At 39.9% G+C, this 20444-nt stretch overlaps 1 protein-coding gene across 2 annotated transcripts in view; it reads right to left on the bottom strand.

Moving 5' to 3' along the window:
• Nucleotides 1-256: 256 nt before the first annotated feature.
• The window catches only part of RNF115 (ring finger protein 115), a 91224-nt gene continuing 71036 nt past the window's right edge, over nucleotides 257-20444 (bottom strand). For both annotated transcript variants that reach the window (XM_037145402.2, XM_037145404.2), the window contains 5 exons: nucleotides 7150-7224; nucleotides 5915-5987; nucleotides 4928-5021; nucleotides 2559-2674; nucleotides 257-1887 (listed from right to left, as the gene is read on the bottom strand). In XM_037145402.2, the coding sequence (XP_037001297.1) occupies nucleotides 1756-1887; nucleotides 2559-2674; nucleotides 4928-5021; nucleotides 5915-5987; nucleotides 7150-7224 (490 nt within the window). In that variant the 3' untranslated portion in view covers nucleotides 257-1755. The remainder of the gene's footprint in view (nucleotides 1888-2558; nucleotides 2675-4927; nucleotides 5022-5914; nucleotides 5988-7149; nucleotides 7225-20444) is intronic.

Below are 20444 nucleotides of genomic sequence, written 5' to 3'. Positions count from 1 at the left end.
TGAAATCCCTTCTAATTCTCTAGCTATAAATAAAAATACCAATGCCTATGCTGTCACCTCCAGACACTTAATAGGCAGACAAAATTTTCTACGCTACCACAATTTTTCTGAGACAGTTGAACAGTGACCATTAAATATTCATATTATACCTCACACCTCCCTCCAGCTTCTTCACTGCCCCTGCTCCCCACCCCACCAACAGCCTTAGTTAATAGTTCACATTCTCCAAAGAATCAGTCTCTACAGAGGTATGACATGAGAGGCATATGAAAAAAAAACATCTTTTATTTCCTCTGGGCCCAATATGAATCATACCTTATGGTCACAACTTTTACAGACAGGCTATTAATTCAGCAGGCCACTTTTCTATTTTTTTTCTCTTTCCTCTACTACTCCTTTACCATGTATCAAAGTACAAAGATATCTCTAACCCTCCTCCCTCACCCCCTAAATCAGAGTTTAGTGTATGATAATCAATAAAAACTGAGAAAAGACTCCAAACCAAAAAAGAGACTCACCAAAAAGTAGCCTTCTTATTCTGATCATTCCAAACTATAAAGGGATGATAACAGCACACAAACAAGTACCCCTCTGTAACCCTTTGGGGGTACTAACAGTGATTACATGTCCCCATCATTTCCTTTTGAGACCTTGATGTTCCAAGGACATTTTTGATCTTCTTCAAATGCTCCAGATAGCATGTACATGTATATGGGACACTGTTAGGCTGGAAAAAAAAGGCCTACAACTCGTAGACCACATTGTTTTGGGCATGATCACAATAATCAGTTAGATTCCAAGTATAGCTAGAACCAAGCAAACAGAAAGGTTTCAGAGAGGATTAAAAGGCTTACAAAAAATTATAATGGAAAAAGAATTATGAGATGACATAAAGTGTCAATTCCTAAAAGCCAATGAATTACTAAAAACAGTGAATAGAAGCAGTAAGGAAGTCATTCTTTTTCTTTGAGGGAAATTAAACCTCAGTACCAAATATTTCAAACATCTGTTCTTCTTTGCCTGTATGCTGTCCAGCTCTTTCAGAAAAAGGAACCAGAATTAGATTTCTACCAACAGAAGACCCCTAAGACATGTCATGCTGGTCTCTGTGAAAACCACATCTTTTGAAGTAGTCTTTAAATGTTAAAATGAGAAAACCAAACAATATAAAGATAAGCCACTTTCTCCCTCCCACTGTAATTTTTCTTTGATTGCTGTCTAAGGGTTCAAGAAAAAACCAAAATCACTAGTCTCAGATTCCTGAATTAATCTGACCTCAATTCATAGCTAATGTGGCCAAGAGTATATGCTTTTGAACAATTAAAACAGAAGAACTTTTACATCAGAAGAACTTTAGGGCTCTGGTTCCACTGTATTTACGCAAAATACACTAATGATAGGATGAAGGCTGGACAAGGAGGTGAAAACATCCATTACAAGGTAATATGACAGAGAGTGGAACTCCAGCTAGACCTTAAGGAACTAATTCTATTCTGGCAAAGGTAAACCCACATAATTAAGGTTCACACTTATAAAATTATCATTCTGAATTCAGGAATAAAAGGCATTTGGCTGTAGATACAATCCCATCTATAGATACTAACTTTAAATTGAAAGAAAAACAGTGCTTTAATATCATGGATTGGGGTTTCTTATGCAATTCCTAAATCCAGCTACGATTTTTTTTGTTTTGATACAATTTACAGCTGTGGTAAGTTGACTACCACAACCCTGGCTCAGATGTGGTCTTTAGCTTCAGAAAGTCCATCGGTCATGTAGCTGGCTGTCACTGCTAAATCTGTTGCTTGCAGAGGCCTCAGAGTTCTGGGTTTGCCAAGTAGAGTCCTCACCATTTAAACTCTTCCTACATATAGGACATGCATCATGCTGAAACAGAAAGATATCAGTCCATGTAAACAGCTTGACCTGAGAAGTTGCAGGTACTAAACACTTAAGAAACCCTGAGAGCTGGCAGGTAGAAAAACAAAAAGGTTATGAATTCTCACATAGTGCACACTGGGCTTCAAGGTTTAATACCAGGACATCTCTCAAACAGAGCCTTAAACGAAACTGACAGAAAGTTCTTAATAGCAATTTAACAATAGCTAACACATACCACCAAAGAGAACTAACCAGATCAGTGACCTGAGATGATCTAGAGCAGAGATTAGCAAACCTTCTGTATAGGGACAGGCAGTAAATATTTCAGGCTTTGCAGGCTATATACCATTTGTGTCACAACTACTCAACTCCACTGATGTCACACAAAAGTAGCCATAGACAATTTGTAAAGAAATAAACGAAAGTGTGTTCCAATAAAACTCCACTTGCAAAAACAGATGGCAGGCCACAGTGACCTGTGGGCTATAGTTTACTAACCCCTAGTCAGAAGATCCAGATAGTAACCTAAGAAACAGTAATGATGTTACTAGGATTTAGCCAGGGACTAAAATCTTATCTTCATTAACTATTAACTATACTTTTACTCTCAACTATTCCCCTGACAAGATGTGACTGGCACAGATGCCCTGTCACAGATGAGCGTGGTCTATACTCACCAGCTCCAACCACGGCACAATACAATCGCTGTGAAAGAAGTGGTTGCAGGGTAACTGTCGGACTTCCTCTTCAACTGTGTAATCTTCTTTGCATACTGGACACTCTAAGCCCATATCTGTTGGAGGAAGAAATGCCTTTTAAAGTAAACAAGAAAAAGAAGGAAGACAAAACTAACCCAATTTTTTTAACAACCAAAGGAGTATATAAAGAAAAGACACAAAGGGCACCCAATAAGAATAAAAATAGGAAGCAAGAATTTTATTTCAAAATGAGGTTGGAAGTGGTAGTAGTCTCGGATATAAAAAAGAGGACTGATAAAAATGGGCCTATTCTTCAATATAAAAAATTAGAAGAAATAAATTAAGGCTTAGTTATCTCTTAGGTGAATAGGAACAACATCTTCTCAATGTGTGACAAACTTCTGGCAGTTTCCATTTAGAAAACATTGGAAATATGTCCGCCACAATCAAAGGACTCATCTTAGTAATCTTACTGTTCTCATTCAGTGTCTCAAGCCACTTTTACCCTATTTTCCACATTACACATTCTCTTCCAGCACAGTTGCCCCACAGCCATCTCTACAACCCATAACCTCAACAAGTTATCATTAAAAACTATACTGGGAGGTGGTGCTGCAGAACTGCAAAGCTCTGGGGTAGCTCAGGCTTCAAGTCAGGAGACAGGAAGTCTTCTCTCTGAGAACACCAGCTAGTCTCTCTCTCTAGTGGCAGGGGTCAGGTTCATGCCCCACTAAGCTCAAGGCAGCTAGAGAAGACTACCACTTAGTAGACGCACTCCTTCCTCTCCATTCCCACCACCTTGGCTCTAATTCTTGTTTTTACTTCTTATGCCTAGTCTACTGTTAACAGTCTCCCATGGGTTCCCTAACACCAGGCCTTGAAACTCTATAAATATATCCTATACTTTGGTACCTGCTCATTTCCCCTAATACCAACTTCATAGTACTCTACAGCTCATCTTCACGTATACATTCTCAGCTGGTGCCACAAAATTCAACAAGTTCAAAATTAAAAACATTAAACCTTGGCTAGTGTGGGTCAGTGCACTGAGTGATACCCTAAGAACCAAAATGTTCCTGGTTCGATTCCCAGTCAGGGCACATGCCTGTGTTTCAGGTCAGGTCCACAGTGGGGGCATGTAAAAGGCAACCACACATTGATGTTTCTTTCCTTCTCTTTATCCCTTGTTTACCCTCTCTAATAATAAATAAATAAAATCTTTTTTTTTAAATAAAAAACATTACATCACCTCCTTACTAAATCATTGCCTATTAACAATTCCCCCATTCCCGATAATGGTAGCATCATCTCTGTAGTTACAAAGTTGTATTATCTTAGAATCATCTTTGACCCTTTCCTCTCCTGAATTCCATTATGCAATTGTGATAAAAGCATTTGTTTTTTGTATCTATTCATTCCTTTTTGTTAGCATTGTCACCATCACCTGAACCCCACTTGAATGCTACAACAGCGCCTTAAATTCCTGTTTCTGCTTTCTTCCTCTTCTAATCTACTTTAGATATTACCTCTAAACTAATCTACTCTAAAGACCACTTAAATTACTTTATTCCTCAACTTGGGGACCTACAAAACTTCCCTACCCTCAAAATATTCAGCCCTAACTGCTCTGCCACCTTTTCAGTATCCTCCATAACAAGGTCCCATCCTTTTTATCCAGTCCCATTTATACCCTTTTATACCTCCCATTACTCCCCAAACCAGATTCTATTTCAGGTCTAACTCTCCTCATACCTGATTCAGACATCATGTCCATGCTGACATTTTTACATTGGTTCATACATTTTGTTAAATAGAATGACCTTTCTAAGGTGGCCCATCCTGTCTTTAAAATCTCTGACTCTAAGTGTGTGTGTGGAAAGAAATCCCCAGTCCAAAATAATGTCCTTTATCACTGAATCCCTCCAGTGCTCATAAATAAAATATCTATTTCTAATATATCTAACTATAGAATAGATATAAAACAAATTCACAGCCTCTCATTTATATCTTTTCCTATTTCCCAGGAATCAATAAGTAGCATCTGCTCAACAACATTTTTTACACTCTTAACTAATTGTTTGGAGAGTTTTGCTTCCCCTAGTAAAATCTTTAAGAAATCAAGTCTTATGTATCTTGGTACTTGTTTCCTGCAAGGCATCTAGAAAAGGGACATGGTAATTATTCAGGAAATACTTGCTGACTAACCCTAATGAAAAGGGTAGGCACCTTTCTTAGCAGGGACCCAGGTAGGAATTTTAGGAGTGCTATAGCTTTACTTGAAGAACCTTAGTAAAGGAAGGTGCTGAAATTTTGAACAGAGATCAGGAGATGACAGAAACTGAACCTACCAACTTGTTCCTGAGTTACTGTCACTGTCGGAAGAGATGTGATCTTTTCCTTGTCAGCTGGAGGAGGCCCCGTGTTTTCCAGTTGTCCTAAAAGCTACGAAATAAGAAAAAGAAGTGGCAGACCTCTAACTGGGTAATAAGCTGCTCCATCTGAGAACAAACAGTGCAGATATTAGAAATGTTAGTTGTTCTCACTCCTATCAGACTCTGACAGGCACAGGTTTCCCCTTTCCTGCTGCAAGAACACTAGTAATTACTTTACAATTTCAGAGTGACATGTGTTTAAGTCTACAGATAGTCCATCACTGCAAGGCCCACCTTTGGGCAAAAAACAACTTTAGAGGTACCAAAAGGGTTGTGACGTCACAAACAAAACTAAACCTTAACAAAAATACTGAACTGATCCAAAAACTTCATTCTGCTGGAAGGAATAAAAGGATGAGAGTGTGGAAAGTAGCATAATGTAAGCCAAGAAATAGGTAAATTACTTTGATATAAACATCATGCTTTCTATTCTCAGTAATCCACAAGGGAAATGAAAACCCAATAAAATTAAAAATTAACATTAACAAATGGAAACAATTTATACATGGCACGGGAATACCTTTTCCTCTGCTTCTTTCCCCTACTTTGCTCCATCTAGCAGAAATCCCTGCTTTACCACATGAGGAGACCCTCCTTTTTTTGTGAGGTAACTTAATAGGATCCTTGCAGGACTGAACAAGAGGCCAAAAATACAAAATACTGTTTGTTATATGAAAAACCTTTTCCTTCTATGGAGGTGAAGTCATCTTCTAAAAAGATAGAAGATACATGGATGCTGAGCTAAATCCACAGAACATCCCTTTAGTAAAATGCAAACCTACAAGCTCAAAATATTAGAGAAAGCAGAGTGACTGACATTTCAGAAAGAAGCAGAAGGAAAGCAGGAAGCTAGTGGAACTATGAGACACACTGAACAGACACCTTCAAAAGGCAGCTTCTCACCTGGGTTACAATGGCATCAAGCCCTGTTTGACCCCAGGCATAGTCCCCAGGGTTGGAGTGCAGCATCCCGCTCCTACACATGAGATGAGACAGACAGCATTAGATGGAGTCACCAGGCCCCACCTTATAACACAGGGGGAAAAAAAAAAGCAGAGGGACCCTGTTCTCTCTCAGGCCTGCAAAGCCACTAGTTCTCCAAAATCAAGTGGTAAAGAATTTCTCAATATTTTCAAGGTCAAACAGATTATCTATCTAGATAGTCTCCCATTCTCTAGAAATTTTTCCTGACCTGAATGGAAAATAAAATGTGAAGCCACCTAAAACACCACATGACACACAAGAACAAAAGGAGTGACTCACTGCCTGCGGACTAAGAAAAGTCTGTCTTCTCTATGCCCACTTACATTACACATACAGAGAGCAGCTTTTTGAGGAGAGTTTTCCCTTTGTGGCTAGGAAAAATCTACAGCAGACCTCCCTCATTCAAAGAGGCCACCTGTGGTCCTGGACAATAAGAAGCTTTCAGGTAGAGAAGCAGCCACAGCAGTCTCTTTGAATCACAACTTAGAACAATTTACAAAAGAGGCCTGGCAGGGAGCACTTCTTTTTGGAGCTGCTGGTGCACTGTCCCAGTTGATGGAGGGAACATGTTTAGAGAAATTAGGGGTTGGAAAATAGGATAACTGTGTGGATGAACTGAGAGGTCCCTCTGGGCAAAGAAAGCCTTCTGCGGCAGAGTCAAAAGTGGCAAAACAGCTGTCCAGACAAGAGGAAAATCCATCTCAAACCATGACTGTACATGTCACTCTGACACTGAATAATAGCCTTTTGTTTCTTCTGATAAACCTTTTGACTTTGGAAGAAAAGAAGTTATGTATTATATTTTCAATTTCAGAAATTCGTAAGGAATAAAATCTTCCTATATGATGAGGAAAACCCCACAAATCAGATACCAAGCCTGAAAGAGACCTATTCATTCCTCACCTCAACACAACATGTAATTAGATACAAACAGTGCCCAGACATCCTGGGGATCAGGATGACTCTTGTGAGCCTGAACAATAAAAAATAAGTTCTAATTAAATTTGGGCTCTGCAAATAATGGCAGACTAACAGCCTGACAATCACATCTGTGTACTCATCTATGCAGCTTTTTGTTTCTTACCATGGCACAGACACTATAGTAGCGGAAATAATGCTACTCCAGCATAATAAAGTAAAAGGCAGTTACTTACCAAGTAAAAGGGTGTGGGGATCCACCAGGAATTGCAGAATTTGCAAAAAACCCTGCAAAGATCTGTTGTATTATTCTGTTGGAAAAAAAAAATGTAAACAACTCAACACACTAATGAAAGTACTCTACAAACATCCACGGCTGACCACTATGGCTTGCTTTTCAATGACTATTATACAATAAATAACACTAGAAGTCAGTTAGCTAACTAGTAGAATGCTACTTTCCTATTATGCCTATCTTCCTAACCTCTGCTATCTTACACATTTAATACATTTTTGTAATTTAGGCTGGAGAGGAATCTAATTGCATGGTAGTTTCAATCTATGTTCCTCGGACACCTGGAAGCAATATGAGGAGACTGCAATAGATGCTAAATCAGTGGGATTTGCGGCCCATTTTCCAAGGGCAATTCCATTTTTATTTGTGTTACACATTGTGTTTCTGGGTAGGATACTATTTAATGGGCCCTTTAAAAGAATTTTTTAAAAATAACACCACTGTACAAACACATATCAATATGCTATATTTGGTATTTCAAATACTTATAACAAATATGCATGACACTTGTTCTGAACAGTTAAGACAAAGCTAACCAGTACACTATCCTAATGAGTTGGTCATTGTTATTCAGAGATAATGACACAATGTTTCAGGAAAAGAAAATCAATGAAGGAATTTTGCTCCTACATAAGCACTCCCCAACCCACTTTTATTGAGATATAATTCCTATGATATATACTTTTCACCCCTTGGTTCCCACCTTACTTATCAAGTCAATCAAATAACAGTAACAGTAACCAATTAGGTGCCTCCTATTGCTAATGCTAAACAATAGGTAATTACACTATATTTGTTTTAAAATATGTCCAAAAATTGTTCTATACTCCTCCTTAAGTGTAGACTGGACCTGGCAACTTCTTTCTTAATTGAGGTATAACTGACAGATTAGTTTCAGGTGTACAACATGATTTGATGTTTGTATACTGTAAATCATCACAGTAACACTAGTTAGCATAGTTACAAAATTTCCTTATGATGAGAATTTTTTAAATCTACACTCTAAACCTGGCTGGTGTGGCTCAGTGGACTGAGTACTGGATGGCCTGCCAACGAAAGGGTCACTAGTTTGATTCCATCAGGGCCCACGCGGACTGAGTACTGGATGGCCTGCCAACCAAAGGGTCACTAGTTTGATTCCATCAGGGCCCACGCCTGCATACTGGGCCAGGTCCCCAGTAGGGGATGCCTGAGAGGCAACTGCACATTGATATTTCTTCCCTGCTCTTTCTCCCTCCCTTCACTTCTCTAAAAATAAATACTTTTTTTTAAAAGACCTACTGTTTCACAACACGTTTTAAATGTGTAATACAGTATTATTAATACTGTAATTAACTCTCCGTTGTGGTTTTGATTCTTATTTCCCTGATGATAGTCACCATGCTTTATATTACATCCCCATTATTTATTTTATAAGTGGAACTTTATACCTTTACACCCCCCTTCACTCATTTTTCCCACCCTTACCTTACCATCTCTGGCAACCTCCAATCTGTTCTCTGTAACTTTGAGCTTGTTTTTTTTGTGTGAGATCGTATGGTATATCTTTTTTTGACTGACTTATTTCACTTAGCATAATATCCTCCAGGTCCATCCATGTTGTCACCAATGTCAAAATTTCATTTTTATGGCCATATAATATTCCACTGGTACACACACACTCACCCATAATTTTTCTATCTATCCACTCATGGTAACTTAGAGGTTGTTTCTCCATGTCTTTGTTATTATAAATAATACTGCAATGGGGATGAATACCTTTTAGAATCAGTGTATTTGTTTTCTTCAGATAATTACCCAGAAGTGGAATTATTTGGAGCATATGGTAGTTTTACTTTGAATTTTTAAAGGACCCTTCATACTATTTTCCATAGCGGCTACACCAATTTATATTCCTACCAACAATACACAATGGTTCACTCCCAACTTCCTACATTCTTTCCAAAACATGTTATTTCCTGTCTTTTTTAGTGCAGCCATTATAACAGGTGTGAAGTGCTATTTCATTGTGGTTTTGCTTTGTATTTCCCTTTTGATTAGTGATATGGAGCATCTTATCTATGTATCTATTGGCTAACTAACTGTATATCTTCTTTAGGAAAATGTCTATTCAAACTTCTTTGCAACTGAGTTGTATACAAGTTCTTTAAAAAAAAACGTTTTATTTATATTATGGAGGAAGGGAAAAAGAAAAGGAGAGAAGCATCAATGTACAAGAGAAACATTGAAGAACTGCCTCTCAAATGCCCCCAACTGGAGCCTGGCCTACAACCCAGACACATGCCCTGACCAGGAATCAGAAAAAGCCACATTTCAGGTTGCAGGATGAAACCCAAAGCACTGAGCCACACCAGTCAGGGATAATGAATTCTTTATATACTTTAGATATTAACCCCTTATCGAATATGATTTGGAAGTATTTTCACCCATACAGATTGCCCTTTCATTTTGTTGATGGTTTCCTTTGCTGTGCAGCTTTTTAGTTTCCCATAGTCCTACCACTTACTTATTTTCACTTTTGCTACCCTTGCTTTTGGAGTCCACAAAAATCACCACCAGGACCAGTGTCAAGAAACCTACCACCTGCCCCCTCAGCAACTTCCGGCCAAGATGAAGGCGTAGATGTAAACACTGTACCTCCTTCCATAACCAAAATTAATGACAACAAAGATTTAGAAACAAAAATACAACCAGATCAGACAGAAAATTGAACTGTACAGAAGTCTGACAACCATTCATCCACATTGGTAAGAGGCGCAGAGTCAGCAGCCAGCAGAGAGGGGTTGCGACAGGAAAAAGTGGTGGCTGGCAGACCTGGGCACCGGTAGGAGACGAGCAGACCCAGTGAAGTGCTCAAGGCTGCTGGTGGACCGTGGACACACATTCACATGCAGATATACCAGACAAAAATGGGCAACAAGACAGATCACATAACCCAGGGCCCCAGCAACAGGAAATAAAGCCTAAAAGCACTGACTGAAAACACTTGTCGGGGTTGAGGTGCCAGGAAAGTCTGTTGGAGAGACCACAGGGTCCTAGAAAGTACACAAGCCCACCCATCCCAGAACCAGCACCAGAAGGGCCCAGTTTGCTTATGGGAAGCAGCAGAAGGGACTGAAATATGAAAGAGAGTGACACAAGTGCCATTGTTCCCTCTCTGACCCTGCCCCCACATACACCATCACAACCCAGCAACTGGGTTGCCCTGCCCTAGTGACCACCTAAGGCTCCGCCACTCACTACATAACAGGCGTGAAAAGACCAAGAAATTATGGCTCAAACAGAAGAACAAATCAAAGCCCCAGAACCCATACTTTTGAGCAACCAAGAGATAGCCGACCTATCACATACATAGTTCAAAACACTGATGATCAGGATGGTCACAGAACTGGTTGATTTTGGTCACAAATTAGATGAAAAAATGAAGGCCACACTAAGTGAAACGAAGGAAAATGCACAAGGAAACAACAGTGATGGAAAGGAAACTGGGACACAAATCAATGGAGTGGACTGGAAGGAAAGAAGAAACAACCAAACAAAAAAGAAGAAAAAAGAATTCAAAAAAATTAGGAGAGGCTTAGGAACCCCCAGGACATCTTTAAACATTCCAACATCCGAATTATAGGGGCACCAGAAGGGGAAGAGGAAGACCAAGAAGTGAAAAACTTATCTGAACAAATAATAAAGAAGAATTTCCCCAATCTGGCAAAGGAAATAGACTTCCAGGAAGTCCAGGAAGCTCAGAGTCCCAAAGAAGCTGGACCCAAGGAGAAACACACCAAGGCACATCATAATTACATTAGCCAAGATTAAAATGAAGGAGAGAATTTCTAGAAGCAGCAAGAAGTAAAGGGACAGTCACCTACAAAGGAGTTCCTATCAGACTGTCAGCTGATTTCTCAAAAGAGACCTTACAGGCAAGAAGAGGCTGGAAAGAAGTATTCCAAGTAATGAAAGGCAAAGACCTACATCCAGGATTGCTCTATCCAGCAAAGCTTTCATTGAGAATGGAAGGACAGATAAAGCGCTTCTCAGATAAGGTCAAGTTTAAGGAGTTCATCATCACCAAGCCCTTATTATATGAAATGTTAAAGGGACTTATCTAAAAAAAAGAAGATAAAAAATGCGAACAGTGAAAGGACAGTAAACTCACAGTTATTAACAACCACACCTAAAACAAAAGCAAACTAAGTGGACAGCTAAAACAGGAGTGGAGCCACAGAAATGGAGATCACATGGAGGGTTAGCAAAGGAGAGGAGGAGGAGGAGGAGGAGGAGGAGAAGGTACAGAGAATAAGTAGCATAGATGGTGGGGAGAAAATAGACAGGGGGAGGGCAAGAGTAGTGTGGGAGATGTAGAAGCTAAAGAACTTATGACACATGGACATGAACTAAAGGGGGGGATGTGGGTGAGAGGGGGTGTGCAGGGTGGAGGGGAATGACAGGGGGAAATGGGACAACTGTAATGGCATAATAGATAAAATATTGATTTTAATATAGGTGGAAGCTTCCCACCTATACTTTCTTCTAAGAAGTTTATGGTTTAGGCCTTTCACTCAAGTCTTTAATCCATTATAATTTTTGTGTATGATGTAAGACAGTGATTCAATTTCATTCTTTTGAATGTGACTGTGCAGTTTTCCCAAAGTCATTAAAGAAAGTGTCCTTTTTATGGTGTATATTCTTGGCTCTCTGTCATAAATTACAAGACCATATATGCATAGGTTTATTTCTGGGCCCTCTCTTCTGGTTCAGTGGCAACTGTGTCTGTTTTGATGACAAAGCCATACTGTTTTCACTACTACAGTTGTGTAATATAGTTTGAAATTAAGGAGCTTGATGCTTCCGGCTTTGCTCTTCTTTCTCAAGATCACTTAGGATGTTAGGGTCTTTTGTGGTTCCATACAAATTTTAGGACTGTTTACTCTATATCTGTAAAAAAATATTAATGAAATTTTCAAACAAATTACACTTAAGTTGTAAATAAAAAACACTTTTAAGCAGATATGATTGTCCTAACGTTTATTAGTAAGAATCTGACAAATATTACTTATATTGGCAGTAATAGTGGGAAGGGAGAATACTGCACCTTCTCCAAGCCACAGGGCAAGAAACACTAATAGTGGGTTGATGTCTTCAGGCTGAAAGAGAGCTGTGGTCTTGGAAAGATCCATGACATGTTGTGGGACTTGTGTCCCCTTCCAAGACCACAGCTCTTTCAGCCTAGAGACAACAACCCTTACCTCTCCCTGTGTTTATGGACTGGTTTTGCGATCCATTGGGTGTCATGACTTCTTCTTACAGCAATCTAGAAAGATCAATGAGGGTAACCTCAAACCCAGTAAGAAGTCAGGACTCTGAGAGTCCCTCAGTGGCATATAACTTGCTCCTCAGCCTGAAAGCCTTGAGCTAGTTAATAGTTAATATCATGATGGACAAGATCACCAAAGGATGTACCCTTAGGAACTGTGCTTTTGTGGCTACAACGGCGCATGCAAATCCAATATATAACATAACCTTGCTTGTCCTTATGTTCCTATGGAGTGTAGAGAGCTGGCAGTACTTGCCAGCAGCATACCCTGAAAAAAGTACATTATATTGGACTACTACTTCTTCTGAAAACTAAACATTTCAAATGATTAGACTAACGATAAAAAACCATAAGGAAATAATAAACAACAGAAAAACACCCAGAGGTGATCTAGAAACTGGAGATTTTATAAAAAAGGACTTTGTTGGCTAGTGTGGTTCAGTGGACTGAGTGGCAGCCTGTGAACCAAAGGGTCACTAGTTTAATTCCCAAGCAGGACACATGCCTGAGTTCTGGGCCAGGTCTCCAGTAAGGAGCATGCTAGAGGCAACCCACACATTGATATTTCTTTCTTTCCCTCCCTCCCTCCCTCCCTCCCTCCCCCCTCCCTCCCTCCCTCCCTCCCTCCGAAGGAAGGAAGGAAGGAAGGAAGGAAGGAAGGAAGGAAGGAAGGAAGGAAGGATAAAAATTGAAAAGGGCTTTAACTATGACTAATATGTTTAAGTAAAGATGGAGAATTTCACCCAAGAATCTGAATCCATAGTGGCAATCAAACAGACACTTTTGTAAAAGGCGAAAAATTTATACAATCTGAAGAGAAACCAGAGTATCAAATAGACATTTTATAAATGAAAAATATATCTGAAATAAATAAATCATTAGATACAAGACTTGTTCAAGTGCAGTTTAGTTTATAATGATGAAATGATGTGAATCATTAGGGAATTGTCTACATTAATTATTGTACATAGAATTCTATTCTTGTATTTAAATGTGACAGATCTAGCAGGTCTATAAGCAAGGCATGGAAAGAAGGACAACATATATTGTTATATGAAAAAAAATTAAGATTTAAAAACATTTAGATACTAAAAATTAAATACTGTCCCTAACCTCCTGGAATTATACAAAAAGTTGTAAGTATAAACAGGTACATAAAATCAACTCTTTTGGTTCACAGGCCTGCACTCAATTCACTGAGCTACACCAGCCAGGGAAAATTAACTCTTAATTTTCCATATAACCAGAGCAAAAAAAAAAAAAACTTCTTTTAACATATTGTACTGATTGTTATAACAGTTGTCCCGTTTTTTTCTCCCTTTATTCTCCTCCACCCTGCACTCCTTCTCCAACCAGCATTTCCCGTCCCCTAGTTCATGTCCATGGCTCATACATGTAAGTTCTTTGGCTTCTACACTTCCTATACTACTCTTAACATCCCCGTCTACTTTGTATCTACCATTTATGCTTATTCCCTGTACCTTTTCCATCATCCTCCCAGACCCCTCCACACTGATAACACTCCACATGATCTACTTTTCTGTGATTCTGTTCCTGTTCTAGTTGTTTGCTTAGTTTGCTTTCTTTTTTAGGTTCAGTTGTTGTATTTGTGAGTTTGTTGTCATTTTACTGTTCAATTTTGATATTCTTCTTTTTCTTAGCTAAGTCCCTTTAACACTTCAGATAAATAAGGGTGAGGTGATGATAAACTCCTTTAACTTACCTTATCTGGGAAGCACTTTTTCTGCCCTTCCATTCTAAATGATAGCTTTGCTGGATATAGTAATCTTGGATGTAGGTCCCTGCCTTTCAGGACTTCAAATACTTCTTTCCAGCCCCTTCTTGCTTCTAAGGTGTCTTTGGAGAAACCAGTTGATAGTGTTATGGGAACTCCTTTGTAGGTAACTATCTCCTTCCCCGTCGCTGCTTTTAAGATTTTCTCCTTATCTTTAATCTTGGGTAACTTAATAATGATGTGTCTTGATGTGTGCTTCCTTGAGTCCAACTTCTTTGGGACTCTCTGAGCTTCCTGGACTTCCTAGAAGTCTATTTCCTTTGTCAGATTCTCTTTCATTATTTATTCAAATAAGTTTTCAAGTTCTTCTTCTTCTTCTTCTCCTGGCACCCCTATGATCTGGATATGGGAATGTCTGAAGTTGTCTCAGAGGTTCCTAAGCCTCTCCTTGGTTGTTTTTTTTTTTTTTTGAGTACTTGTTTGTTCATTTTGTTCTGGTTGAATCTGCTCCAAATTGTTGATTTGAGTTCCAGTTTCCTTCCCTTCACTGTTGGCCTCATGTATTTTTCTTTATTTCACGTTGAACAGCCTATACTTTTTCTCTATTTTGCAACCATACTCAAAACACCTGATTACCAGTGTTTTGAACTCTGCATCTGATAGGTTGGCTAACTCTTTGTCACTTAGTTCTATTTTTTGAACTCTCATCTATTCTTTCATTTGAGCCATAATTTTTTGTCTCAACATGCCTGTTAGATTGTAAGAGGTGGGCCTTAGATATTTTCCAGGGTAGGGCAACTAATGTTGCTGTGTTGTGGTGCTCTATGTAGGGGAGGAATCCAAGAGGGAACAATGTTGCTCGCTCAGCTTTCCACTGGATTTTAGTCACTTCCCCTGCTACCCACAAGCAAATTGAGCCCTTCTGGAGCTGATTCCTCGGTGGGTGGGTTTGTGTATATTCTAGGACACCTTGGGTGTCTCCAACAAACTCTCCTGTGAGGCTGGCAGTTTTGCCCACCACCACAAACCCCACAGGTTTTCACAGTGAGAGGTTTTGAGGCTTTATTTTCCCACATTGGAACTGTGGGTTGCATAGTCCATCTTGCCCTCCAGTTGTTCCTCCCAGTTTATCCACATACAAATATGGGACCACCTGCTCTGCCAGTTGCTGCTCCACTCTCCCGGTTCCAAATACTGCCTTGCCACAGGTCCTCTTGCTCTGGCTGCTTATCTCCGCAACCCCTACTAGTCTGAATGAATGTTTCTTCTTTAACTCCTTGGTTGCTAGATGTCCATACAGTTCGATTTTTCTGGCAGTTTGGTTATTTTTTGTTTTTAAATTTGTTGTCTTCCTTTTGGTTGTGCAAGGAGGCAAAGTGTATCTACCTATGCCTTCGTCTGGGCCGGAAGTTTCAGAGCAAAAAAATTTTACTACATTTTCATATATCTCTACTAGTTGGCTATTATTTCCTAAGTGTGTACCTGGAATGAAAATGTAGGACAGTGTTCTTAAAGGCAGGTGTACCACCACGAGGTGATTTTACATAACAGGGACATTAAAGAAACAAATTCAATCGTTACACATTTGCTTTAATTCAAAGGCAAGACATATTTCTTATGTCAAAGTCAGAGAGCAAGAAGATGGTATCACTGGCATTTGCAGAGCTAGAGAACCCAGTACTTCAAGACCTCCCCATAATAGTCAATGGCCTGCAGAAATTAACAGTAACTTTTATGCTCATTCCCCATCCTTCTAACCTTACATAATACGTAAATCCTGGGTGAAAAAAATGGAAAATTGAGAATAGCAAGTTACATTCACAAAAAAATGTATAGGCCCCCAGTCAAGATGGTGGCACACTTAAACAGGGTATTCAAAACCTCCCACAACCACATCAAAATTTTACAACTACATAATCACCATTATTCAGAACTACCTGAAACATACCTGAACAGAAGTCCTATAATTAAGAATATAAAGAATCCACGTAGACACTGGCTAGAGAGGGGGAGACAAAGAATGAGTAGGTCACACACCAATGTAGCAATTTAATATTGGGAGGGAGATCTCAGCTGCAGAGGTCCCTTCTGAGAAGCCTGGGGTCCTAGCTGAACAGCATATCCCCATAACTTCTGGCTATGAAAACCAGTGAGTATTGTGGCTGAATGAGATAAAGGGCTTCTGGAGTCTCAAGCTGTCCTTTAAAAGGGCCCACACAGGGGCTTACTTGGACTCACTCCCTCTGATTTCTAGTGCTGAGACAGCAGCTTGAAAGATACCAGAGACATATGGGGAGAAACTGAACTGTCACTGGGTGAGAGCTAGTAAGTACCTTTCTCCTAGACAGGAGTGTGGAAGAAGCCATTGTTCCTCTGCTGATCCTTCACCCACAGAGCCAGCAGACAGGTACAATATCTGCACCTCCACTAACCTGGCTAACACTGTTCATCCAACCCTGGTGATTCCCTGAGACCTTGCCCCACCCAATTTGCAGCCAAGACACTGGAAACCCAAGTGGTTCCCAGTGTCTTTTCTATACACACAACCTACCTTGGCTCATGTTGCAAACATTTCTAAATGTATACAAGCAGCATCTGGCCTCTGTATATCCTGCACCTTTTGCTAAGTGACCCCAGATATGGCACTAAATGCAGCCAGATTTAGCTTGTAGCATGGCCTCTGCCAAGTACCTCCCAGCACAAAACAGGTAGTAGCCATCTGCAGATTGCTGTGCAGCTCATGCCTAATGGCCCCGAGCAGGGCATATGCAGCTGCTGACCTTCTCCCAGGAAACCACAGAGCCAGAAAACCCAGTGGACAGTTTCATATAACACTGAAGTACCACCCAACCAAGCAATACACTCAGGTGACAAACTAACAGGGTGCCAGAGCACAACTAAAGTGACACTCCCATAGGGTCAGTCCCTATGTTCCAGTGGGCTCTCAGTCAGTCCAAGCAACCCACTGGCCTAGTGATAAATCTCTACCATTACATGCCAACAGCAATCAAGGCTCAACTACAACAGGAAGGTACACACAGCCCACAAAAAGGGGAGAAGGGAACAATGGAAGGGGGAAAGGACATGGAGTGCCAAGCTCAGGTGATTGGGGAGGCTGTACCACTGGGCACTACAGGACATCTACTACACAAGGTCATTATACCAAGAATGGGACACATAGCAGCTCTACTTAATACACAGAAACAAATACAGAGAGGCAGTCAAAATGAGGAAACAGAGAAGCATGTTCCAAATAAAAAAACATAACAATACTCTGGAAAAAGAATGAAACAAAAAAGAGACAAGCAATCTACCGAATACACAGTTCAAAACACTAGTTATAAGAATGCTCAATAAACTTCGAAGAAGAATAGAGGAACTTACTGAGAACTTCAACAAGAGATAGGAAACATAAAAATGTAGACAGAAAACATAAAAAAAGAATCAGTCAGAAATGAAGAATATACATTAACTGAAATGAAGAATGCATTACAGGGAATCAACAGTAGAGGAGATGAAGCAGAGACTCAAACCTGCAATCTGCCTGAGGAGGAAACATAAATCACCCAATCAGAACAGCAAAAAGAAAAAAGAGTCCAAAATATAAGGATACTATAAGAAGCCTCTGGGACAACATCAAATGTTTCAACATTCACATCATGAGGATGTTGGAAGGGGAAAAGAAAGAGCAAGGAACTGAACACCTATGTGAAAAAATAATGAAACCTTCCCTAACCTGGTGAAGGAAACAGATGTACAAATCCAGGAAGCACACAATCTCAAAAAAGATGAACCCAAAGGTTGACACGAAGACACATCATAATTAAAATGCCGAAGGTTAAATACAAGAGATTCTTAAAAGCAGGAAGAGAATATGCCCCTAGCTGGTCAGTGGATTGAGTGCCTGCCTGTGAACCAAAGGGTAGCTGGTTCAATTACCAGTCAGGGCACATGCCTGGGTTACAGGCCAGGTCCCTGGATGGTGGCACTTGAGGGGCAACCACACACTGATGATTCTCCACTTCTCTTTTTCCCTCCCTCCCACCTTCTCTAAAAGTAAATAAATCTTCTAAAAGGGCCCACATTACATGCTGGTTTTTTTTAAAAAGCAGCTAGAGAGTAGCAGTTAGTTACCTAGAAGGGAGCTTCCATAAAAATGATTTCTCAAGAAAAACATTTTATGCCAAAAGGGATTGATATAAAATGTTTAAAGTGATGGAAAGCAAGGACCAAAAACCAAGATTACTCTACCCAGAAAAACTTGGCTTTTCCGGGTTTTTTAAGGTTCATTTGTTTATAGTTGTGAATTTGTTGTCACTTTACTGTTCATAGTTTTTATCATCTTCAATTTCTTAAATAAGTCCCTTTAACATTTCATATAATAAGGTCTTGGTGGTGATGAACTCCTTTAACTTTATCTAGGAAGTGCCTTACCTGCCCTTCCATTCTAAATGATAGCTTTGCTGGTCAGAGTATTCTAGGATGTAGGTCCCTTGCCTTTCATGAGTTCAAATACTTCTTTCCAGCCCATTCTTGCCTCTAAGGTTTCTTTAGAGAAAGCAGCTGACAGTATTATGGGACTCCTTTATATATAACTCTCCTTTTCTCTTGCTGCTTTTAAGATTCTCTCCTTATCTTTAGTCTTGGGTAACTTAATGATGATGTGCCTTGGTGTGTTCCTCTTTGGGTCCCACTTCTACAGGACTCTCTGAGCTTTCTGGACTTCCTGGAAGTCTATTTCCTTTGCCAGATTGGGGAACTTTTCCTTCATTATTTGTTCAAATAAGTTTCAATTTCTTGCTCTTGTTCTTCTCCTTCTGGCACCCCTATAATTTACAAATCGGAATGTTTCAGGTTGTCCTAGAGGTTTCTAACCGTATCTTCATTTTTTTTTGAATTCTTGTTTCTTCATTCTGTTCCCATTGGATGTTTATATCTTCCTTTTGTTCCAAATTGTTGATTTGAGTCCTGGTTTCCTTGTCACTGTTGGTTCCCTGAATATTTTACCTTTTTTTTTACTTTGGATATCCTTCATTTGTTATTACATTTTGTGACCAAGATCAATTGTTCTGTGAGCATTTTGATTACCAGGGCTTTAAATTCTCCATTTAAATAGGTTAGCTACATCCTCGTCACTTAGCTCTTTCTGATGCTTTACTCTGTTCTTTCATTTGTGCCCTATTTCTTTGTCTCAGCACACGTGAGAAGTTGAAAGGGGGTGGGACCTTAGGAACTGACCAAGGCAGGGCAACCACCCTTGGTGCACTTCAGTACTGACTGTGGGGAGGGGCCAAAGAGGGAATAATGGAGCTCCCCTGCTAGGCTCTAGCCCCACTTTCCAACAAACCCTCGGGTGAGACTGGAAGTTCCTCCCATTGCGGCAACCCCCCCCCCCAGTAGTCCACAGTCAGCTCTGAGTCTCAGTTTCACATTCAGCCAGCCCCATCCCCACGATCCATCACCTTGCCACACGTTCTCTCTCTCCATATGCTCATCGTACTGGTCTAGATGGGCTGATTGACTGTTTCTCTAAAAAATTTCTTGGTTGTCAGAGTTCCATGCACTTTAATTTCCTGGCACTTCTGGTTGTGTACTGATTTTAATTGGTTGTTATCCTCCTTTTGGTTGTACAAGGAAACAATGGGTTTCTAACTATGCCTCTATCTTGGCCAGATTCTACCCAGCAAAACTTTCATTCAGAATCTAAGGACAGATAAAGAGCTTTCCAGACAAGAAAAAACCACCCCAGGTGGTATAGTTCAATAGGCTGAGTGCCGGCCTGCAAACCAAAGGGCTCTGGTTTGATTCCCGGTCAGGGCACATGCCTGAGTTGTGAACTGGGTCCCCAGTGGGGGGCGCATGAGAGGCAACCACACGTTAATGTTTCTCTCCCTCTCTTTCTGCCTCCCTTCTCCTTTCTCTGAAATAATAAACTATTTAAAAAGAAAAAATTAAAGGATTACCTTATATGTGCTGTTTACAAGAGACTCAAGTCAGACAGAAAGATACATAGACTAAAAACAGATGGAAAAAATATTTCATGAAAATGGAAATTAAAAATTAAAAAGCTGGGGTAGCAATACTTACACTAGGCAACACAGACTTTAAAACAAAGATTATAACAAGAATCAAGAAGGAATCACCAATTCCAGTTTTAGGTATTTATCCAAAGAAACCTGAAGCACTAAAT

This window comes from Artibeus jamaicensis, unplaced genomic scaffold (genome assembly GCF_021234435.1).
Source record: "Artibeus jamaicensis isolate MK-2021 breed Jamaican fruit bat unplaced genomic scaffold, CSHL_Jam_final contig_445, whole genome shotgun sequence".
Lineage (NCBI taxonomy): Eukaryota > Metazoa > Chordata > Mammalia > Chiroptera > Phyllostomidae > Artibeus > Artibeus jamaicensis.
Note: the sequence above shows the minus strand (reverse complement) of the source record. Positions and strands in the feature narration are given on the sequence as shown.